Here is a 26,039-nt window from a genome sequence, read left to right as displayed (position 1 = left end):
TGTGTTGCGCGTACCAATAGGTACCAACGAATGAACCGATTAAAGAGCGGTTTTTTTCAATCGAAAGTGTCTGTCAAGATTGAATTTTGTCACAAGTATTTAATTTTTTTATAAGATACTAGCAACCCGCCCCGGCTTCGCACGGGTGCATTGCTGATGTAATACATATAAACCTTCCTCTTGAATCACTCTATCTATTAAAAAAACTGCATCAAAATCCGTTGCGTAGTTTTAAATATCTAAGCATACATAGGGATAGACGTCCATCCAGACAGCAGTAAGCGACTATACGAGGGTACTTAAATAAAAAAAAATAACACGATTTAGCCATATCATGATATTCATGTACATAATGATGATTGATATTCGTCTATAAATAAATTTGTTATATATTTATTTTTAATTGGTTAACAAACTAGATTTAGTTCCATGACTTTGCATAAGCTCGCGTACACATATGCCCACTGAAACGTGTGAATCCTAAACGAGCAGAGTGGTTAAATGGCCAGACGACGAGACACTTGGGGACACGACAAAGGAACACTTGTTTCAAGCACGTAACGATACGGCGAGAGTTTCGTGTTGAGGTAGATACTGTCTTTTTGCGAGTGTTAGTTTCTTGAAAGCAATTAAGTATTTTCGATGGTTTCAATTTTAATTACGTAGGTATGCTAATTTTTTACAAATTTACTTTGTGTCTGCCAGTTAGTTTATATTTCATTTCCTTAAATAGTTTCCCCAAGAAGAAACGTAAAACAGGATAAAACACACATCATTTGTACAAAGGCGAACTTATCCTTTTCAGGTTAAGATAAAACTATTAGAAATAAATTCACCTAAGATGACGTATGTGATTTGTTATTTTAGATACTTTTTTATTATTACTTATAAAGTTTATAAGTTATAACTCACTTTTAGAGCAAAAAAGAGAAATATTACTACTTCCATTCGTTTCTACAATTTAGATAAACAGTTGAGTTTAATAATCTTCATTTTACCATATGTATTTTTAAGGAGTGAAATCCTATTATACAAATTACAACTAAGTAAACTGTACGACAATAATATTATATTATTAAGTCCAGAAACTTTAGGTATTACCCAAGTATTCTTAACGCTTTTTAACATAATTATGTCCGTCCAGTGACAGTGAATAATGAGTCTAGTGCAACTCTTGTCAAGTGCAAGATAAAATTCGTTTCATTAATATCTTGAGTAACCAGTTTTCTTATTTATTTATATTTACTTATACTATACGAGTAATATATGTACATATATATATATATAGGTTGAGACAGACACTTTAATATTAGTACAGTTAAGATAACTGCCTGATCCTAGATACCACTAAAAAGTATATTCAACGTTTTTAGGGTTCCGTACCCAAAGGGTAAAAACGGGACCCTATTACTAAGACTCCGCTGTCCGCCTGTCTGTCACCAGGCTGTAACTCATGAACCGTGATAGCTAGACAGTTGAAATTTTTACAGATGATGTATTTCTGTTGCCGCTATAACAACAAATACTAAAAAGTACGGAACCCTCGGTGGGCGAGTCCGACTTTTATTATAATTTTCCTTTTATTAATGACGTGTAAAAATTTAAAATAAAAACACAAATCAGAAAATATTTCATAAAATAATTTGATTTGTTCCTTAGTTGGGTAAAAACAACTATTTTGCCCTCTATAAATTTATTTGTTGTCCGCCAGTGTTTTTATCGTTACAATAGGTATATTACGCCGAGAGACAAGAGGCTTGAAGCGTTAACGCTGCGGCAGGCAGATCTGCCAGACAGACAGACAGACAGATGGTCTCATGACTAAGTCCGGCGATATGGGATATAAGGCACACTCGACTGAATACACGCAAAACTACGCTTTAGAACGGGTTAGTGTCACAGGATTTTGAGGCCTAAATTAGTAGAGGGAGGAGGTTAGTTTTATTTTTTTTTACTTGAACAATTTGTCAGATTAGAAATTAATATTGTGCGTTGTTTACCAGATTTCATAAAGGAAGATCATTAAAGGATAGGTTTACTTGGTCTTAAAAAATAAGACATGACTTTTGCTATATTTTGATGGAAATCGTAGATTTATTTAAAGCAAATGTAGTATAGGTATTGTTATGGATGTAATAATCATGTTTAGGAATAATACTCATACTCATACTCATACTCCTATTATTTATTATATTTCTGATATAACATGTCAAATCAGGATACAATTTATTTATTAACTGTAAATGGGTTAATAAAATTAATTAACTAAATATTTAAAAATTCGTCATAATTATAGACCGTGTGCTCGAGAAGCCAACTTTTTAGTTTCGACTTAAAACTAATCAATGAAGGAGCTGAAGTGACCGTCTCAGGTAGCCTATTGTAAATAGTTGGACCCATTACGTGTGTTACCTTGTTCGACCGTGCGAGTCTTCTTTGTACCGGAAGCAGTCTGCTTGGGTTCCGTAAAGGGCGACCGGAGTCCGCGCGTGTTTTATATTCAGATTTGTTCATGTGTACGTAGATTGCAATCTGGTATATTAGTAGTGAGGGTAAAGTTAGGATACTTAATTCTTTAATACATGCTACTTTAAAGCTAAATACGTACTTGCGAATTAATTTATCGTTTAACGACAGTGAAGTAACAGAAAACATCTTATTTATTATTTTAGCTGATAACAACATTAACAACATGTCTTTCATTAAAAAGCAAGTTTTTATTTCTCTATATTAGATTTGTACCTGAATATAAGCAAAATTAAAGTTCAAGCATAATCTCTTGCCATGCACTTAAAGGTAAACTGGTGCAGAACACGAACGTAGAGAGGGTTTCAACCTCTTGAAAAATGTCGGCTAGCACGAAAATGTCGCTGACACCTGACACTTCACACTACTGTAGAGTATTATCATACCTACATAGATTTGTAGGCACTGAGCTTAATCTGAAACTCATAGACAAGTAACGACATGCCGAGATAAGGAAGAAGAAAAGTCATTGACGCTCTAACCCATTGCAGAAAGCTTTTAAAAATAAAAAAGTACTTATTTCGTTGGGAGGACTGGAACCTCTTGTAAAGTGCAGGCTTGCACGAAATGTCGACGACACCGGACACTTGGCTGTGTCGTAGAAAATTAATAACCCGATACGGACACTATATTAATAAGTATTATAAGTATGTATATAGTCTTTCACGATTTTTACTCGTTATTATTCACAACGACGGGACTTAATCGCGTAAAATAAGTTTTAAATTTACCTCCGACGTTTCGAGGACGGCGTTGTCCCCGTGGTCTGTTACGCGAACTTATTTTACGCGATTAAGTCCCGTCGTTGTGAATAATAATGTATATTGTCGTCTAGCACCCAAGTACAAGCTTTGCTTAGTTTGGACACGCTATACATCAAAAATCACTTGCGTTTCTGTGTGAACGGCACGTCTGTACACGCGGCATGCGTCATTGTGTGAGTTAGTTGCTAAAACCAGTAAGTACTGAGCGGTCGGCAAAAGGTCGTCAATCTGCTGTCGCGGGGCGAGGTAATTAGAATCGGGGCGGGGCGGTGCGTGGCTGTTCTGTATGAATACTATTACTTATTCTGTGATTTGGAGCTAGGTTGATCTGTGTAAGATGTCCTTTAATATATTTTTTTTATTAGAATATTTACGAGAGATGAAGGTATATGATGGCCAACCATAGGTTTGATTGTATCTCTGTTTTGGAACTATTTCAAATTTTGAACCCTAAACATCGACATCAGTTTTCATTATAAGACAGCTCTGAAATCCTAAACACAAACTTGATATATTCTAAGTAATATAAATTGTAAATCTTCATCAGTATGTGTATCACAGACACCGACATTTAAATCAATATACGTCTATATCCGAAACTACAAAATAATACTGCGCTCCCAGGCCTGTATTCAACCACAACAAATATAATTCAAGTTCAATCCTTATCTGATCAATCCGACGCACGCACGACGCACTCTCACAGCTGTTCCAAGCTTGTAAAAAATGACCTTTCGTTCTTTCCTCTTGGATCCTTAAATTACCTATCCATCCTCTAAAATTCTTAGCCGGGTCGCTAAGAAGCAGGGAGCAGGGAGATCCCGGGTTCGAATCCTGGCAAGGGCATTTGTTTGTGTTTATCACAAATATTTTGTTCCTGAGTTATGGATGTTTTCTATGTATATTTATAAGTATTATATACCTATGTGTATTATACATAATATTTGGGAGACCGATCTTCGCTCGGAAAACATATAAAAACTCGAAAATGCGCGTTTTTCCAGATAAAACCTAGCTAGATCGATTTTTCGCTCCCGAAAACCCTATACGGCAAATTTCATCGAAATCGTTAGAGCCGTTTCCGTGATCCCGGAAATATATATATATACTAGCTTTTGCCCGCGACTTCTCCTGCGTGGACTGAGTAACAGCAGCAGCTAAAGTAAGTATAGCGCCTGGATAAAGTCTCATCATTCAATTTGAGCATATGCACACAAATTATCTCAATTCCACCCCACTTTTCACCCTCTTAAGGTATTAGATATTCGGTATAAAACTATCCTATGCCAAATTTTAACTAAATCGGTTCAGCCGGTTTAAGCGTGAAAACACACACAGGCAGACAGATATATATACAAGAATTGCTCGCTCGTAGGAATAAGTTTTATCGTCATCTAGTACTCTCAACACAAGCCTTATTGAGCTTACTGTGGAACAAGGTCGATCTGTGTAAATTTGTCCTCTCGCCAGTTTCAAATACAATCTCAATTCACTAGAAACACATTCGAGAATAGACTCATCGGTTTACTTCAGCATTCCCCTCACGCTCCTAGCGCGGGGGTTTCCATCAAATTCATAATTTTAGTATGTCAGTATAGTCATGTTTTATTCATACATAAGGTCTGTATGTTGGGTGTCACTAAAATATTTCCTGACTTGTGAACGCGAGGTGATGGTTTCGTGTATGTTAGAGGTATTAATTTTAATTTTGGTTTGGAATATACTCTTTTAAGGGAAATTCTAAGGTGTGTGTTGTAAAAACAACTTATTTATTTATTTATCATATAGCTTACGAGTACATGGTACATTTCTAGGCCGCTTTGCACGATTATCTGTATACCTTGCAATTCAAAATTTGAAGTTATTATTTTTATAAACACCGTATTTTTTATACTGTGGTTAGAAAAGCGTTCAAAAGTCAAAAATAGAGTTTTACTCCGTAATGAAATAAAACTATGTGAACGGATTACGTAGCGTTTAAGGAATTTAAAATATATCCCGATATTTTGAACCCGTTTACGAGTAGTGTATTATAAATGAAAAACTAGACTGCTAAAAAACCTGCCAAGTGCGAGTCGGACTCGCGCACCGAGGGTTCCGTACTTTTTAGTATTTGTTGTTATAGCGGCAACAGAAATACATCATCTGTGAAAATTTCAGCTGTCTAGCTATCACGGTTCATGAGATACAGCCTGGTGACAGACGGACAGCGGAGTCTTAAATAGTAATAGGGTCCCGTTTTTACCCTTTGGGTACGAAACCTTAAAAAGTGTCATATTTCCTTGCATTTCCAGAGGTTTAATTTTGTAAAGACAAACACGACATTTTGCTGCTTGTGTGTTGGTTTGAATAAATAACAACTTTCTAACTCCCGGTGACCAGAGTTCCCGACTTAGTAATAGCGTACAAGTTAACCCAAGCACCATATTAGTTTTGTGCAAATGTTACCCGGGATTGCGATAACTATAACTACTTCCTCGATAATAATACTAATAATATTAATCAAAGTCAAAGTCAAAATATTCTTTATTCAAATAGGCCTAGCAACAAGCACCTTTAAATCGTTCGAATTAATGATTTTGATAAATAGGTTTTTACACACAAACAACCAAATGTGATAAGGGAAAAGTGTGGACTGAACGAAGATGTAGTGACAAAAATTGAGAAAGGTATGTTGAGATGGTTTGGACACTTGGAAAGAATGTATAAGGGAGAGTTAGAAACGGGAGTTGGAAGGGGTAGACCTCGGCGAACTTTCTCTGATCAGATCGGGGAAATCCTGAAGAAAGGCCAGGTCAAGAGCACCCTAATCTCTATTTGTCTATTTATTTGTGAAAAAACACCCTGAACTTTTTAAAAAGAGATTTGATGTATTTGCCGGAAATCGGAGAGCGCAATACAAGGATTTATTGTATCAACCTCCTTCACATTCTATTGTATACCACAGAAATGCATACAATATGTGTATAGTTATATTCAACAGTCTTCCTGATGAGCTAAAGCAAATCGATAGTAACCAATTTAGCAATAAGATTACAAAATGGCTGTCTGAAAATTGCTTTTATAGTGTGAGGGAATTTTTAGAGCATAATAATAATTTAAAGCAGTTAAAATGATAATTTAAGTTGCATAAATTATGTATATATTTTGACATCTTATTATTAAATTATTTTCCCAATGACTTTTAAATAAATTATACACGACATCCATTTTGTAATTTGACTTTTTATATAAAAAAATTAACTTATCGATATTAGTTTTATTTATTCATGGACATTTTATTATTTAATATTCAAATTGTTACCAACTTATTATTAGTTTTTTAACAGGAAAAATTACCCACTGTTTTCATTTCTGTCGTAATATTTTCTATATTGTACTTTATTTTATGTTAAAATTATTAAATTATCAATTATTTGCTTGTCGTGTCCTCGACTGAATACTGATACATGTAAACCTTTTCTGTTGTCATCTTATACACGTATTCTGGCAAATAAAGAAATTTTATTCTATTCTATTCTATTCTATTCTAAACCGGCGAGCGTGTATGAGGAATGTCATGAAAATGAAGGAAGCGAAAGAGGTATGTAGCAAGTGGAAATCCGTGGTCTCTGCCTACCCCTCTGGGAAATAGGCGTGATTATATGTATGTATGTGTATGTACAACCAAATGTATTTTTGATCTTTTAGTACAACATAAAAAAATGTAAGGCTGTATCAGTTTTAGGGAACCTGGGACCGATAGATATGCAAGTCAGCTGACAGTTAGTGCTTGAAAATGGAGACCTGGACTCTCCGAAATATGTCGCGCGAGTATCTACTCGTAAAATTACTTGAGTAAAGGCCTGATTCGAACTTTAAGATACGTCAAAAGTTTGCTAAAGATACGATAAAAATCAGATTTGTAAGTGTTGCAAACGTGACGTTTCTTCAAACAAAAAACGTCACTTCTGACACTCCAATTTATATCGTATCTTTAGCAAATTTTTGGCGTATCTTAAAATTCGAATCAGGCCTTTACTCAAGTAATTTTACGAGTAGATACTCTAACTACAAAATAAGTTTAGTTTTTGCTGTTAGTACAGAGAAGACACCTACTGTAAATCTAAAATCTGGCGCCGACGCGGGCCGAGGCATTTGCCAAATGTATGATTAACGGCTGAAAAAAAAACAGACGTCGTGGGGTGCTTTAATGCATGATATATTTAGTAGTACAGTCAGTTATGTAAAACCCGTAAAAGTTAAACATTTTTTTTTGCGCTTACGCCATTATAAGCGATGCTCCGATATAAATACAATGCCGAGCGACGCTGTGCGGCTTAAGCGCCATATACAATAAGGTCCCTTTTCATAGAAAATGGCCCATATGCACGTTTGTATATATGTTCGAGTCAAATATATGACATCTATTTCAGTTTATAATTGATTCAAATTCACACGCACGGATCCGTGTCTAAGCATATAAGGGGTTAAAGTACTTTTATATAGGTACTATTAATGCCTAAAAAATAAAATATTTCATAGCTTAAAGACAAGACTTAAATATCACGCGGAACATACCATAAAAGTTACATCGAGCAAGAAACGCGCTGAAGCTAATAATATCAAATTCACTTAACTATCAAGTACCACCTTACTTTATTCCAGCGCCATTAAAAAATGACTTTATTGCAAGTTATTAACGTTTAAATTGCAACGGTTTTCGAGGAAATAAAATTTTATTTACTTTTGGCCCACTATTCGCAGTGGGAATCCTGGCAGTAGGTCCAGAGATACGAAGTTAATAGACACCGCATGTTTCGAATTCATTGGTGACTTGAATAGTTTGGTCGGTATATTCAAATTTAAAGTAGGTAGGTACATATCCGCGTCTATCACTTGCGGGTATAGGTACTAGTGAATCTATTTTTGAATGACCTGATCGCGGTTGAGGTATGAAAATGCAAATTAATGAATAAATAAAAGGTACCAATTGTGTTTGTGCGCGTATAGCTCGTTCTAAAACAATGCCACACATGTGTGTGTGAAAACCGTAAGACGTCGATTTCATAACTGCATGCGGAAGATAATGATGATTTTAGTTTTATAAAGCGATTGTCTTGTAACTTCATATTTAAAATTAAAATTACAGGATACATTTTGAGCAAAGCTTTCAATATATAATTGCCGTGCTCATTTACAAAAATGCATGTAAAAAAATATACGATACGATACGAACTTAGTTTTTAAAATCCGTTCAATTTCATGCGTTACTAAGAAATTAAAAAAAACTCACGCATTTTATATCCTTCCGTGTTCCATGCAATATATAAATAGGTCATAGTTGAAAACTTCACTTGATTTTCTTTATTGAAATGTGAAACTTTATTTTCAGGCAATTAGTGGCCCATAGATAAATACCTTAAAACTAGCATACCTACATACTACAAAAAAATCTATTTTAAAACTAAAAACTACAAAACACATCGTTATTGCGATGTATTACGTATTACGCAACCCCGCAGGTTATTGCACACTATAGAGTTTACGACAGCACTTGTGTAGGTACTCTAAACTGATATATGTCTGTGATTGTTTCTATACTAAAAGGCTTTGGCAGTAGTTTCTTGCGTAATGTAAGGGATTCAAAAGTTTATAAAATATTTATTCCACTTCCTTAAGTTTGGTAGTTTTAAATATAAAACTACGTTGAGTACGGATTTAAGTATCGAGTTGTTGTTGTTGTTGTTTATTTTGTGTGTGTTCAGTGTTCTGTGTGACCTGTGATCTTTTGTGAAAATTATATTACAAGGGGGTGTTATTCCACTTGAAACTGTTCAAAAAAATTCTTATAACAGCAGAATGTTGCGAAATATTAGCAGGTCAAACTGATTAAATGAAATGACAATTATTACCCACTTATCCTTAAGAAGACTATTTTATTTTCGTTATATCTTCAATCATCATCATCATTTTAGCCTTCAGTCGCCCACTATTGAGCATAGGCCTCTCTTCGTGTACGCCACTTATGTCGGTCCTGGGCTAATCTCATCCAAAAGTTCCCGCGATTTTTCGAACGTCATCCACCCAACGAGCTAACGGACGCCAGGCGCTTCTTACATCGGAAAGCGGCCAAGAAACTGTCAACATTTTGGTCCACCTGCCATCACTCTGCCTGGCAACATGTCCCACCCAACTCCATTTAAGCTTGGTAATGACGTCACCCACATCTCGCACCTTGGTGCGTCGTCAGATCTCGACATTCCTCACTCGGTCTTGAAGTTTGAAGCATGGCAATAAATTTCAATATGGCAATATATTTCTTCAATAAAGGAGTAAATGTGAGTAAACGCGCAAGTGACACCTCTGAAGTGGCGACTCTTTTAGAAGCCTTTAGGTACACTCCTTTTTGAAGAACCCCATACTGAAACGCTCAAGACAACTTTGTTATAACTGCTATAAACTAATTATAAATATTTCATTTGTTACAGCCCGAAAGATTGAACGTGTTCAAGAACGACCAAGACAGTTGGGACTACACATGTGAGTTTTTACATTACACTACCTTATTGTGATACAGTACGTTTTTGCGACAAGTTGTTAATACCGTGACGTAATTGAATATTATTTTATAAAATAAATAAATATTAGGATACAGTACCATACCAACTTATACCATGGGTGAACTCTCTTTTATGGCAAGTGTGCCACGAATAAAAGTAGTTCTCTCTTGACTCACTTCTTGCATTTTCACTGGCTGACCTAAAACTTACTCACAAATTCTGTTGCTGTCTATATTAGTGTCGGTTCATAAATGGGCCCACTGAGAATCAGTCCGCCGGACGATATCAGCCTGTCCGTTAGAACAAAAATTTGATAGTTCCGAACAACTGACAGGCCGGCATCGTCCGGCGGACTGGTAATCAGTAGGCCCCTTAAAACACAAATTCGATTTTGAGTTGAACTACACCAGTGTTTATGAATCTAATTTATTATAATTTACCCATTACCTTGAATCGATTGTCACAACTTTTCGCAAGAACAATAAGGATAAACAATACCATTTTTGGCTCTCATCGAATAATGGGCTTGAGGAATTTGTAGTGATAACGCATAACCCGTAAAAACTAAGCTAAAATGTTACTTTGAGCATCGGTAAGTGGTATGTTTATCCTCTGAAATAATATAGTGTATACATAGTTAATAAAGTCTAATTTTGGAATAGTACGAGTATACCGAGAATGAATATTGTATTTTAAATATTCATTTTTGATACGAAACAAACATGTGGCTTGAGACGCATGCCAATTAAGTTAATGATAGGGACATGGTATACTTTACATTATCATTTTACTACCACAAAGTTTGACACTTTTTTAGGTACTTTGACATTTACGTTATATCTGAAACATTATTTTATTTACTTTATTGTCGATGTGACAAGGTACAAAATGGTACTGAAATTTAATTCTTTGATGTTACCTAAATTTTTCATTAGGTACGCCGCAAGATTATTTCATAAATATTACGAATGTAATTTAGGAGTTTACGACTTCTGCGTAGTAATAACTAGCTTTTGCCCGCGACTTCGTCTGCGTTGAGTTAGTAATTTGGGTAGCTTATTTTTTATCCTTTCTCCTCTTTATCAATCCCCCATACAAACTTCCACCCCCCTTTTTTACCCCCTTAAAGGATGAATTCTGGGATAAAAACTAATTACCCTATGTCCCCGGGCCTCAAACTATCTCTGTACCAAATTTCGACTAAATCAGTTCAGCGGTTTAAGCGTGAAGAGGTAACACACAGACAAACAGACACATTTTCGCATTTATAATATTAGTATGGATATAATTGCTTGTATCAGCGGCAATTTGCCCTCGCAAGCTTGCGCATACAAAAAACCGGCAAAGTGCGAGTCGGACTCGCGCACAGTGGGTTCCGTACTTTTTAGTATTTGTTGTCATAACAACTGGCTAGCTATCACGGTTCATGAGATACAGCCTGGTGACAGACAGACTGACGGACAGACGTACAGCGGAGTGTTAGTAATAGGGTCCTGTTTTTACCCTTTGGGTACGGAACCCTAAAAAGTTCCGCTCTAGACGCGAAGCTCCCTTTTGTCGGGAACGGCTTTTTGTAAGCACTTGAAATATTTTCGCTCCTTTTTGGAATTTTAATATGTTACTTACTACTGGGACTCGTTTGAAACGAAATTTTAACTTTTTGTGTAACTTTACAGTTAAAAAATACGTCGGGGTGTTTTTTGCTTAAAATGTTGTGCTGAGAAACGTGTTGATATTTTTACCTGTAAAAAATGGGACCGTCAATTCTGTTAAAGTTTTTATTTATTTATTTAAAAATGGAAAAATAACAACACAAAACGGTATAATATTATACATACGTAAATAATATTATACATAAATAAATATACATACATAAATATATACATCGTGAGGACGACATTTGAACCATGTCAAACAGATGCTTGCGTCATTTTTATTTTTTTATTATTCAAATTTAAATAAAATAGGTGTAATATTCTTTAATGTCAACTGCATTCTAGGACCCCAAGTCACAGGCATAGCCTAGTTTGGGATCCACTGTATCCATGTGTCTGAAAATTGTTTCTATTGTCAATAAAAATTATTCTTATTCTTATTCTTATGCGCTTCATAGAGAATTTGTTCTGCGGCGGTAGCACGGTCGCATTTTTATCGCTTGTCACCATGCCTGTCACGTTCTAACAAGTACGTAAAGTGACGGGCATAGTGACAGGCGATAAAAATGGAACAATGCTGCGCCCGCTGGGCCTGTCTAATAGAGAGAGGAAGATCATTCCACAGCCGGAAAAAATTTTGACTGTTAAGTTTTGTTTTCGCGAAATGAGTTTACTGAAAAACATAATTGAATGTTCAACTTCAAACAATATGTGGTATTTTCTATAAAAAGGGACCTTATTATCGATGGCGCTTACGCCATTTTAAAAGATGCTCTGATATAAATACAATGCCGCGCGATGCTGTGCGGCGTAAGCGCCATCGACAATAAGGTCCCTCTTCATATAAAATGCCCCATATTAATGTTTTTAACCTCGACTTAAAAAATACTCTTAATTCCAACTTTCCTTTCATCCTAAGGGTCGCGGAAATTGCAAATCTCGAGATTGCCACCTGTCTTTGAGGAGTTAATGGCGGTCTGAATACGCATAACGAGGTTTGCGGGACTAGGCCCGCAATTGGAGTTGCCTGCGCGTTATTTGATTATGCTTGTTAGGAATAAAAATGTTAGTAAACTTTTTAAAGATGGCGGTTTGAGAGTTTCGGTGGGTTTTTGTCATTTTTTTTTTGTTTTTGGTACTTTAAATTACCTAGTTAATTTGAAATGACCTAACTCTCCATTTGTGAAATTATTGCTGACGAAATGATTATTTCGTTTTAGTAAAAATTAATTTCCTACTCTAGATAGTTTCGTTGTACTGATATCACTCCTTATATTTGTTTAAACAATGGTTTTTCTCACTACTACATAAATAATTTCTACTTTATATAACTTTTGATGTTGCTAAGCATTTTTAGAATATTTTTTTATTAGTCGATTGAACATATACTAGAGCATCTATGTTTTTATAAGGTTAATAGAATTCGCTTCACTTCAAACGATAATTCCACAAAACCTAAATTTTCGGTCCATAAAGCACAAAAGCCGACCAGTCGTTCCAATGAAACCCAGCTAAGTGCCAAACGTTGATGCACTTTACATAAATTTGCACTTTTTCACACTGGACACGGAATATAAATCAGTTATCCGACAGCCGTTTTATCTGGACCCCCCACTTTAGTAAATCCCAGCATCTCCACCAACTTTCCAACCGGCTACTTCTAGTGGGAGGGATCTGTGTACGTTGGCGCAGATATGCATTCTTGGTAGTAAGTAATAATTCATTTGAATTCCGAATGCATCGAGATTTTTCGAAAAGAATTAGGTTAGTGAAGTAATCTGGTTATGCTGCTGTCTTGGTGCATTTGCATCTTGCATCCTATTGGATATTCCGATTTCTGTGAATGTATTATCGTTGATTCGGAGTGTTTACATTCGTGACTATGAAAGTTGATTAGTGTTATTTTTTTTATAATGTCCGATTGACTGATTGAACGTTTTATCTTTGCTACACAAAACATCAATAACAGGGGCCCGTTTATCAAAAGCTTGTAGCTTGTAATACAAGTGGAAGTTCCTTTCTAACAAAAGCTGTCAAAAAGTGACATCCGCTTGTATCACAAGTTACAAGCTTTTGAGAAACGGGAACGGGCTCCAGGTTTACCACTTTACTTAGGTTTAATAAAGTTAATAGTGTTCTAGTAAAAGAAAACTTAGTTTTAGGACTAAATATAGTAAAAGTAATTAATTTTGACTTAGCACAATACAAGTCAGTCGCACGCAGACAAGTCTTAACCAGGGGCCGATTGCATAACAACTTGTAACTAATAATATTAGCGACAGTCTCTTTCTAATTAAAGGAATTGGAAAGAAAGAGACTTACAAAGTACAAAGGATATTCACTTATTTCCTCAACAGCTCTCACTAAAACATTTTTGTATAGGGAATAGAAATAAACTACTATGGGAGCATTAGGTAAGGTAATTTTATATGAACAATAGCTGTGGCTTAAAACCACTGCTAGAAGTTAATGGGTCAGGCAACCGTTTAAGGTTCGTTTATAGTTCAGATAAGGCACGAAGCGTAAGGCTCCCAAGATCCACTTATCTCTCAAATGCAACAAAATTTTATCTAAAAATTTTACACGAAGACAAGTTTAGGAACTCGAAGAAAACCTATAACAATAACACATGAATGGTTATGGATCCAATAACGGCTGTATTACCCACTCGCGAACTCCCGTTGGCGCAGTGTAAATATTGTGACAGTATTTTGACTTTAACAACATACTTTGAGTGTTTCCTTAGTTTACCGCGACCGGTAGTTCTTAAAGATTGTATAAACTCCCTCGCAGTACGTCTAGCGACGTACTGACTTGCCTTTTATATGTGGATTATATTCCAATGCATTCCCTATGCACAATCATTTATTACCAAAGGGGCCGTGTGTCGTATCGTTTGGCAGCTGAACAGGACTGATTAAACAGTTCTAATTGTTGTCTTTATTTCATTATGTATTGCGTCTACTATTTCAAGTTAGCAAAAAGTTATAAACCACTGATGATTCTTAATTATTGTTCTTACAAGGAACGTGTACATTCGTCGCTTTCTAGTCCTTAGTGTTTTTATTTGTAATTGCTTACCTTATGCAACTGCGTCAGACAAAATAAATGTGCACGCAATCATATTAAATGTATCAAACCGATTGCCGTCACGACACAACACAACACGACAGACAAATTTTAATGTGAATCCGGCTTAAGTGATGAAGATGGAAATATTGTAATGTGGTGATGATAACAAAGGTGTGTTTCGATAAATTTGACTACTTTGATCGTCACTGCAGTTATTGTACAATATGTATATTTTGACTGTGCTCTTTGGAATAATTCCAGAAAGCTCTCTCAATGGGCCTCGTGAATCCCAGAAGAGCCTTAAGCTTAAGACTTCCGCTGTCTAATGTTGCCAAATTATGTCCACGAGGACGGATTATGAATTTGAAATTGTTTTAATTGGTCTACAACGGTGGCATTGGGAGGGTTATGAGCTATACAGGGTGGCTAAAATAAGTGCATTCCCATTGCCAGGGAGGTTTTTGGGATTATACTGAGCAACTTTTACTATGGGACCGCCACAAATATTCGAAAAACAAATTACCCTCCCATAGAAAATGGACCAGCCAAAATGTATTGAAACCCAAAAAAAATTCCACCGATTCACTAACTTATGTAGTTTTGCACACAAAACCTTTTTGGGGTTCGCGACAAAGTTTGATTTTACATAGGACGAAATTATGAACAAGTTACATGAATCATTCTTAAGTCTTTTTGTGTTTTTATCATTTGAAGGGATTGTACTTTGCCACTTCTTTACAACGGGGCTAGCTTTCAAAATATAATCTTCATTGTGTATAATTACATATGCAATCGTATCATTTATCATATTACTGTAAGGATCATCATAGTTATTTTTTTTATAATGCGCAAAAAACAAAATTACGCTGTTAAATATCGAATTTTAGTTAAGTTAGGTAAATATTTCCAATTTTTTAAATAAATCATTTATATTAGGCCATTTCAAATCCCCCTATTAAATTATCATCATTTGGGTCAAAGTATTCTTTGAGATTTACTCGTAGCTACATCACGAAACGAATATAACTATCCCCCGATTCCATTCTTGGGCAGTATACAATGCATGGAGCCAAATCCAAGCAATTGAACTGAATTTATTGTATGGGGTCATAAAATCGGCTTGAAAAACATTTGGATGAGAATTCCGTAGTAAGATTGGAGTAGTAAAATAGTAACAGGAAAAACTTTGGTTTTCTGTTACTAGTAGATAGTGTACAATCGCCCTCGAGTAGGGAAATTGTATTTGGAGAGAAATTTAACGATCTACTGCCAGTGTAAGCGAATCAATCGAAAGCCAACTCACCCCGTGTCTGCATGTCGAACAGCTGGTCGGTACCGAGACTCTCCAGCGGCGAGCTGATGCTGTAGTGGCTGCGGCGAGGGTTTTGAGCACACAAATCGACAGTTTTAACGCATTTTTGAATTATCACGACGAACGAGCTTGCGCATACGAGCATGAGCAGCCATCAAATCGATCTACCTTCAACTGGCTTTTATAAACTTTAAAAATATTCAAAAAACTACCCTACCTTCTGTCGCTAATTAATGCGTTCCAGTGTACGATATATAGTGTTCACGTATTTATGAACCCTTCGATAACCCAGCTGGTCCTAGGTTCCCTAGCGTATTAAAAACTTTGGACAGGCATTGCAATCAACCAATATGAGATAGCCACTGACCTTGAGCACACGCCGATGATCTTCGAGAATCCTGGTCCTTCTTCAGCTAGCTAGCACTTCCAGGGCCTTGAGAGATCGTCACACACGCCTTGTCACTTGATTGTCCGCAAACACCACCGAAATACCGAATTTTGGTAATAGTAATACAGAGAGGAACATGCGTTGCAGCCGCGCCCGAGCCGAAAGTGAATGACAGTCCGAGGTGTCAAATCTACCTCCGAATTTGCTCCGAAACGGCATACCCTCATATTTAAAAGATTACAATGCCCGAACATATAGTAATGACATTTCTCAAAAAATAACAAATAAAACTAAACTAGATAGGTATGGTTCTGGAACCATCAAGTAGGTAGCATTAGTTATTTTATAGCATTTATATTGTCGTACACGTAGGTACAGTCAACAACTAAAGCTTAAGCTTGCATACATAATTATGTGTCGATGTCTAGTCACAGGTCCCAATTTATCACTTACCATTACCATAAGGACGAGATTCGCGGACACATGTGGGAAAAATAATTTTATTGACAACCGATTCTTCAGTTTCTTAACTCGTTCAAATAAGTTATTACTAATGAACCTTTTGAGTTAATAGCATGTAAATGCAGGGGTACTAATACTATATAGTTCATTGTTTTTTGCATTAGAAAAGAGGCAAACAATCTTGACGTGTCTTTTTATTAAAAAATATTGCAAAACGCTTTTAAAAATTAGTTTATATTACTTATGAAAATAAAAGAATGTAATTAAAGAACCCTTCCGGTTCGTAGCGTCTTGTCAACGTATACTACAAGTTGTCTTGGCTACGGTAGAGTTACCGTAGCCAAGTCTCCTTGGAAGCCAGCCACGTCCCGTAGACAGGTAAATCATAACTCCAGATACCGTTGTTTTTAAGCCGACAGAGAAGTGAATTGATAAAGAGGTTTAACTTGAAAATAACGCCGTGTGCATCATTTTCGCAGCTATTTATCATGGTTGCTTTGTGCGTGTAAAAACTGTCTGATCACTAGATGCCATCAGAGCGTAAAAGATTACCTTCGCGCCATAATACGGACCCACCGTTGCTGTATCTCATGGACTATGATGAACCTACCTACTGAAGTACATTACATACATTAAGTACAAATACATGACAAAATGCCCTTATTGTATTATAGTTTTGTGCCTCATTTAGGAGTACTGAGTTTTAAATGTGTCTTACGACAACATCTTTAAGGCAATTTTTTTTTAACAAAACACAATATATGTAGAAAGTCAAAGAAGAAAAAACCGGCCAAGTGCGAGTCGGACTCGCGCACCGAGGGTTCCGTACTTTTTAGTATTTGTTGTTATATCGGCAACAGAAATACATCATCTATGTAAATTTCAACTGTTTAGCTATCACGGTCCATGAAATACAGCCTGGTGACAGACAGACAGACGGACAGACGGACAGCGGAGTCTTAGTAATAGGGTCCCGTTTGTATCCTTTGGGTACGGAACCCTAAAAGAAATATTCTTGTCTTAGTCATGATTTTTTTTTTATACTACGTCGGTGGCAAACAAGCATACGGCCCGCCTGATGTTAAGCAGTCTGTCAACGCCTGCAACTCCAGAGGAGTTACATGCGCGTTGCCGACCCCAACACTCCTCTCCCTCGAGCTCTAATATTAGAATTACAAAGTAGAAGTGCAAAACCAGAAGAACAATCGTCATTTCATAGGCGATATGTACATTTAGGCGACCACTTTAAAACCATATCGATTGACGATAAAATCCACTATTGCTCGATCGAGGAAAGTGAAGGTCTCAGTTTCAGCTTGATGCGTAAAAATGCTTCAACAAGTCGTAATCTGGGGGCACGGCCGTGCCCCCGCCAAGACGAGACAATGGGCAAAAGGCAGTGCATATCTTTTCTCGGCCCGTTTCGCCGTATTTTCGAACCCTCGTAGCTTCGTCTTGGACAATGCTAGAGGCTGTAATTTTTTGTATACCACAGTACTCAGTAAACTTATCAAAAACACCAAGTTTTATTTATCTTATTTACAGCAACACAGGATGGACCACACCGAGGCGTAACACAGAATATTGCGTTTTAGATATAAATTTTGCTGCATAAGCGATGTGTCTTATACGCTTAGGTGTGGCGTGTGGCCGGCCCTGTTGACTATTTTCGTATTTAAAAAAATAAATAGCGCGTTATATTGAGGTTAAAACTCTTTATATGTTTACTTCTCTATGTAAGTTGACAAAACGGAAAAGTTCGTGACAAGTTCGCGAATAACAAGTTTTCGTTAGATTCAATGCCAAGTTTTTATTGCAAAGGCATGTAGCGTGACTATAGTTATTTGTTATACAAGGGTGCAAAGTTGTATTTTACCCGCGAGTGTAGAATTGAAACACGAGCAAGCGAAAGGATTCTATAGGTGAACCACGAGCGAAGCGAGTGGTTCTAAAATAGAATCCTGAGCGTAGCGAGTGTTTCAACACACGAGAAGTAAAATACATTTGCGCCCGTGTATAACACAAAACTTTTCACCTCACTATAGCGAGGAAGTGCAACATCCACAGGCGTTAGATCATCTTCATCACTGGAATCACTCATTTCTTTACGATATTATAACAGAAAACTCTGGAAGTTGTGTATTTTTACGCGAGTCGGTGAGAAAAGGTTTTTAGTAAAAAAATTGTTGACAATGTTGACATTTCTGACGTATGAAATGTCAACGATGCGTTTTAAAATTGCATCGACTCAACTTGTGCGTTCAGAATTATATTTAACATCATTATAAAAAAACAAACGTTTCTGATGGAATTTTAAGGTTTATGACTTAAAATCATTAAATAAAGCTAAATTTGGTATTTTTCATTAGATTCTCAAACCATGATAATTAATATCGAACGAATCATTATCATAAACGATTTACGTTTTGTTATCTGTCAAGCTACTTAAACACGCTCCATCCAAGGTCAAATTACTTTCCCCGCTAGTGGATAAAACGCGTTTTTCCCCGCTTGTATTGAAGGATAAAAGACAACTTTCCGAGCTAGTGAGGGGAAAAAACTATTATACTATACTACTAAAAATTACGCAGTAAGTACCTAAATCAAATATAAACCGGTTAACTGACGTGATTAATTTCTTCGTTCTAGATGATTTATTTTGCATACTTATTTTTTACTGCATTTACTTCGCTTTGTATTTGTAGCGTTTGTCACAAGGGACAAATATAGGTAAGAGATATTTGGTCATTTGATTCAAACATTGTCACTTAAATTAGACGCTTCCCTGGACATACTTCCGCATTTTTAAAGAAGCTGACCTAATGTTAGCTAAAAGAACTCCTCTACGAAAAAACTACAACGAATTTAGGCTCACTAAAAGTCGTGCCATGAGGAGGATTTGATAGACAAGCGAAGGACAGGAGGCAGGACATTAAAACCCTAACTTGTTATTACGATATATTAACACGTTCGAGATTATTTTCCAATTTCAAACGCCTATGATCTACATTCTACCCTGAAGTGTAGTGTGATATTTATTCTATACCTACTTCAACCCGAATATCGAAGTAATTGCTAACACAATAAAAATTGAAATATTTATAGTTAGAACAGTATTGTTGAGTGATCGCTGTTTGGACTAGATACTGTACAGTAAACAACGACCTGTCTGTATGTTTGTTATGCACTCGGGGTACTCTTTCATTCACTATAAAATATGGGTTCAGTATGTTTGTCTGTTTGCTTAATGCTTATAGTCATATTTGGACTTATAATAAGTTTAAGGTTGGTTTTTAACAACACATCATACATAAATAAGTAAGCTTAGTGCTCACTACGTAAGTCAGTTTTCTAACTCAATAAAACGTGTTATTAATAAGTTTAAAACTCGCTTAAAACTTATTATAAATAAGTTCTTATCTATGAACGGAGTGAGCGCTTTAAGGGTCTCCGGCAAGCTCGGTTCTCCAAACAAACGTAGTTCCGCTCTCATTTTAAAATGACTATCTAGATTGCTCTGAAACTGTGTACTTACAATAGGATAAGGTATATCTGTCTGTAATTAGTTTATGTAGCTTCAGATACCATAGTTAAAAAAAATACAGCGAATTTAAGTTTTTCATGCAACACTTGTTTTGCTCTATTTCGTTTGTTTTATAAACAGGATAAACTAATTTCAGACCTAGATATACCTCATGTCATTGTATGTGCAAAGTTTCATTACAATTCCAATACATAGTTTTAAAATGAGAGAGGAATTACGTTTGTATGGGAAGGTGCAATTTGGCCGAGTTTGCCGGGGACTCATAAGCTTACTTATTTGTCTATGATCACGATCAAAACAAGTGGAGTAATCCTTAGGGCATACGCGAGCTGGCTATTGTAGGAGAAATCCGTCGCAACCGTTCGCGCCAGTTAGCGTTGCTAATACTATTTTTCGTCAACCCGCTCCGTGCGACCGCCCAACTAGGGCACGCCCTATACACTACTGTGGAATTTTTCCTTAAAAAAAATGTAGTATCGCTTTTGTAAAATTAGTTTATTACAGTGGAAGTCTTTCAGCTATTATATTCAGGCCTACAGACCTAGATATACCTCATGTCATTGTATATGCAAAGTTTCAGGCCTCTATAATAAAATCAGAAGCAGTACTAGTGTTTGCAAGCACACTCCTCTCGCAAGCAATTTTAAATAAGTTTATTAAAAACCTCGAGCCTCAGCGCCATTACTACGGCCGTTGAGAATGAGGTGGCAATTTTCATACAACGGAAGGCCAGGGGGCACCCTAGCTGATTCATTTAATATCTTGAGCGTGAATTCTGTACCAGTATACACGGTTTCCTTAACATATATACATTTATAGACATTGCGTAAAGTTTGTCAAGCCATTTCCGTCAGTAGAAAAAAGCGACAAATAAAAAAAAACCGGACAAGTGCGAGTCGGACTCGCCCACCGAGGGTTCCGTACTTTTTAGTATTTGTTGTTGTAGCGGCAATAAAAATACATCATCTGTGAAAACTTCAACTGTCTAGCTATCACGGTTTATGAGATACAGCCTGGTGACAGACAGACAGACTGACAACGGAGTCTTAGTAATAGGGTCTCGTTTTTACCCTTGGGGTACGGAACCCTAAAAAACCTCGAGCCTCAGCGCCATTACTACGGCCGTTGAGAATGAGGTGGCAATTTTCATACAACGGAAGGCCAGGGGGCACCCTAGCTGATTCACTTAATATCTTGAGCGTGAATTCTGCACTAGTATACACTTTTTCCTTATCGTTTTATACATTTATAGACTAGAATTAGATAAAGAATTAGAAGAAGCGCTAGTGGCCTAGCAAGCACTGGGGGCCTAGCGGTAAGAGCGTGCGAGTTTCAATCCGGAGGTCGCGGGTTCAAACCCCAGCTCCAACCAATAAGTTTTTCGAAATATCATTTGATATTTACCAGTCGCTTTTCGGTGAATGAAAACCTCGTGAGGAAACCGGACTAATCCTAACAAGGCCTATAGTTACTCCTCTATGTTGGAAGGTCAGATGGCAGTCGCTTTCGTGAAAACTAGTGCCTACGTCAATTCTTAGGATTAGTTGTCAAGCGGACCCCAGGCTCCCACGAGCCGTGGCAATTAGACAAAGTCTGTCAAGCCATTTCCGTCAGTAGAAAAGAGCGGCAAATTAAAAAAAAAACCGGCCAAGCGCGAGTCGGACTCGCGCACTGAGGGTTCCGTACTTTTTAGTATTTGTTCTTATAGCGGCAACAGAAATACATGTGACAGACAGACAGACGGACAGACAGACAGCGGAGTCATAGTAATAGGGTCCCGTTTTTACCCTTTGGGTACGGAACCCTAAAAAGCGGCAAATTATAAAAAAATTGCCGTGAACGGTTATCGTCCAATAGAAAATTTGAATTTTGCGCCTTTTTCTACTGGCAAAGTAGTTTGACCGGCTATATTTAATGTTAAATTTAATTTTTTTCTTTGAGTGGGCTACCGCAAAATATAAGATTTTTTCTCCAAAACAACCAAGTTCCATCTAAACTGGTTTCTTGATTTAACCGCCTCACAACCTTTTTGAATACCAAACCTGTGCAATTTCCTTGGTTTAGGGGGGGTTTCCGTCCATAAGGGGAGTTTTTTCACGGGCTGCACTGTTTGGACGGCTCGCAGGATGTGATTGGAGCTCGCAAATTGTGTTGTTCAGACGTAATTTTGCTTAATATCCTGCTTCGCTGTTGTGTAAAATGACGAGTGTCATTTTGAGAATATTTTTTAATATCTCAATGTACTTTATCCGCCCAGTCTTGCATTTTTTTACTGCCTTATGGCATACAAACATAGGTACCGAAAAAATTAAGTGTTTGTTTCTCGATTAAAATTCTATGGACGAAATTTCATGATCATGGCAATTTTTGATCCGGTTCGAACGACCAGTGACTTTTGATCAGTCCGCAAAATGTGGTTGATCCAACTGGCCCCAAGAATGTAAATTACTGTAATTATCTATTACTCTAAAACATATCTCGGACCCACTCAGTTCTAAGTTGTCTGGGAAATGTAAAAGGTTCGATGATTCTTTTATCAATAAGAAAATGTTTTCTTGTTTAGGTTCGCTTTTTTCACGATCAATTTACATATCGCCATCAGATATATAGGAGCGGCCAAGGTGCTCACAAATATCTGAACACGCCTCTATTGTCAAGGCGCTAGAGTGCGTGTTCAGATATTTTTGAGCTCCTCGGCCGCTCCGATATATCTGATGACGACTGTACATAGGTACCGGCTGCGGCCTACGGCAAAACAAAAGGAGTTGATTTCGACCGGTATGTTATTTACTTCGTCTAACTTTATCGTCATACATTTTCTCCACAATTTACGCCATAAAACAGGCAACTTAAATAAAAGCCTGTAAAAATTGCGACACGCCTCCGAGCGAACAAAGCGAGCATTAACTGAAGCGATATGACAAAGTCTTGTTTCCGTTTTCCATGTGTATGGCAATCGGAAAAGTTCGACGTATGGTTAGAAGGCATAGCCTCTTTATGAGAGCAATTAACGGGCGTTTTAAGCATGCCATAAATGCTTGTATGTTGAAAAGAGTCCGTTTAAAGCAAAAGCAATAAAAAACGTTTTAATCATGCATTCAAGAAACTAAGGAAACCTTGATCTGTTCGTTTTTCTTTTCTTTTTTTTCTTTTTATATGTTATCACCAGAGTTCGGACAAATTATCGCAAAAATAAATATGGTATGGAACTGAAATGTATCCTACATTTTTTTTAACATTTTTGAACTGCAGTTTTGAATATAATCTGGAAATTTTATTCAAAATTACTGTACATAATACGAGTTTAATAAATCTTGTCCTATTTTGAGATATAAATGATTTTTGATGGTTTTGCGATGATTTGTCCGATCATTAGTTATCACTTTGGATTGCAAATCGTTTTTTTATTACATGTAGTAAGTTACATGCCGAAGGCGTACACACTTACTACTGCACTAATCGCGGTGTATTCGTATAAAAATGTTAAAGATTCGAAAGATAAACTTTGTTGCAGTACAGTTCTGTTCACCTTTTTAATGTTCAATTGGATTGGATGTACGGAGACCGAACGACAGAAATGTTCTCGTGTATAGCTTGCGTTCCCTGTCAACTCTTTCAAGTAGCTAACTTGTTGTGTGAGAAAGCATCAACTTTTTCTTTCGCGCAGTCTATACTAAATAACGCAACATATCTACATCGCGTGTGGTTTACTGACACTGCCAAAGGCCTTAGATAAGTGTTCCAATGTCTTATTTCAACGTTCAAGACTTTTATTTTTGTTACAAATGGTCTGTGCTCCCTGGCACCAGATATCATGCCCGAGGCATACATTGCCACTGAATGTTCGAGTCGGGATATTTTGCAAAAAGCGGTAAATATATTGGCATAACATAATGATTCAAAGAGCTGTTTAAGCCACGAAATTGGCTTATATTTTTTCTAGAAATTGTTGGTTTTGATAATATTATGTTTGTGTACTCGTTTATTTTGTTTTAGGAGCTTAAAAAAACTCGACATATACTTGAATGAAATCGTGGTTACATATTTCGGTAACGTTGTTTGGAAATCTATTAATATCTGCACATGGCTCAAACAAATATTTAAATCATGTTGTTTAGTTATTTTGCGTCTCGCCCGCGCTAATTCATGACAAGGACCAGTATGAGCGAAATGCACGATATTTAAATGACATCAGTTAGATGTCATTCTGATATCAGTACGTACAAATCATACAATCATACAAATCATTCAAAAAGCATTGAAGACTGATTGATACTTTTTGAATGATTTGCCTAATAAATATTACACCATCAATCTTACAACTGGGCGTTTTCTTAAATAAATATTGAAAACCCGATTCTTTAAAATCTGGACATTCTTGTGCTCATTCTACTCAGAATCGACAGCATTCTCCATCCCACCTAAAAAAAGATGTCCCAAAATGTCCATTCCATTACGTCACGTCAGAACAATTTTATCACTTGTATGTGCGTGACGTAGTGAACGTAAAAATTTTATACAAATTTTTTGGGCATTTTTTTTAATCATCAAAAACGAATATGCTAGTTATTCTGAGTGAAGAACCCAAAATCACCGCGATCTGTGAGAATCAGGTACGCCCAACTATCCTATGTTATGTTATCAAATTGGAGATCAATTTGTAAGTTCGTATCGACCTCTTTGGCAAAGCGTCTCGTGACGTGACAATCGCGCTAAACGCGTAGCGTGTTGCTACGCCGTAGCAAATGCTACACATTTTAGTACGAGATTATACACTAACTAAAGCAACGAAAATGGGTAATTTTGTATGGAAATTTTATACGTGTAATGATTTCATTTCCCTTGAGTATAATTTAATTAAGAGATCCTCGCAACTGAGCATTTTAGTAACATAAAAACAAACAAACATACATTGAAAGAACATCTTCAACAAATTATTTGACAGTATTTCGTAGGAAAATGCTTATTTCTAGCATAACTTGTTTCTTATATTCAAAAACACACCTTTTAACAAAAAGGCGCCTTATTAACTTTAATTATAGAATCTTTATGAAAATAATATCGACAAATCATTCTATTTTCAGCTTTCTCTCCATGTAATAAAGAAATTTTTGTTTTAACAATGTTCAGTCAAGGGCATAAATATATATACAGTTTCAAAAATATGTGTACGCTCGTACACCTTAGAGAATAAATAGACAATAGAGTCGTGTTCACATATTTTTGAGCCATTTGTCTGGACCGATATTTTTGCCTTCGACTGTTCATATAGGAGGTATCTTTGACTAAGTATAAGTATATTCAGGTTTTATTAATTCCACAAGCTCATATATCACGGACTTATTCATTCAAATTACAACCCTAATAGATACAACTTAAGGTTATACTTATTTAAAATAGCGGAAAACGTTGAAATATTAGGTTTGTAAAATAAATAAAATTCATGTCCGGTGAGCGGAACGCGACAAAAAACGCCTTGACAACGTCGACTCTCTGAAATATTCATAAATAAACTCTTTCCATTTTCAAAAACAACCAACTTTAGACTCTATTCCTAAACCGCTAGCGTTCAATTCAATTTGTAAAGGAATAAGACTAAAATCGTCCCGGATAGAACGCTGTCAAAGGATTTTTAAATCTATTAAACTGCGTTACGGTTCGTTTTCCGTTGACTGCGTTAGAGTCCGCCATACAAGGCCAGTTGATACGATTACAAATTAAATGAATTGTGATGAAGTGCTACCTGGCTACTGTCTCTCTTTCACTCATTTCAG

General features: G+C 36.4%; 1 protein-coding gene and 1 long non-coding RNA gene across 3 annotated transcripts in view; one reads left to right on the top strand and one right to left on the bottom strand.

The window, feature by feature from the left end:
* The window catches only part of LOC134751913 (uncharacterized), a 521,238-nt gene that overhangs the window by 78,045 nt on the left and 417,154 nt on the right, over positions 1-26,039 (bottom strand). The window lies entirely within an intron of this gene.
* LOC134751883 (heterogeneous nuclear ribonucleoprotein L) overlaps positions 1-26,039 on the top strand; it is a 599,604-nt gene that overhangs the window by 520,576 nt on the left and 52,989 nt on the right. For both annotated transcript variants that reach the window (XM_063687427.1, XM_063687428.1), the window contains exon 5: positions 9,761-9,812. In XM_063687427.1, the coding sequence (XP_063543497.1) occupies positions 9,761-9,812 (52 nt within the window). The remainder of the gene's footprint in view (positions 1-9,760; positions 9,813-26,039) is intronic.

The sequence above is a fragment of the Cydia strobilella genome, chromosome 23, assembly GCF_947568885.1.
Source record: "Cydia strobilella chromosome 23, ilCydStro3.1, whole genome shotgun sequence".
Taxonomy (NCBI): domain Eukaryota; kingdom Metazoa; phylum Arthropoda; class Insecta; order Lepidoptera; family Tortricidae; genus Cydia; species Cydia strobilella.
This window is presented reverse-complemented; position numbering and strand designations above follow the sequence as displayed.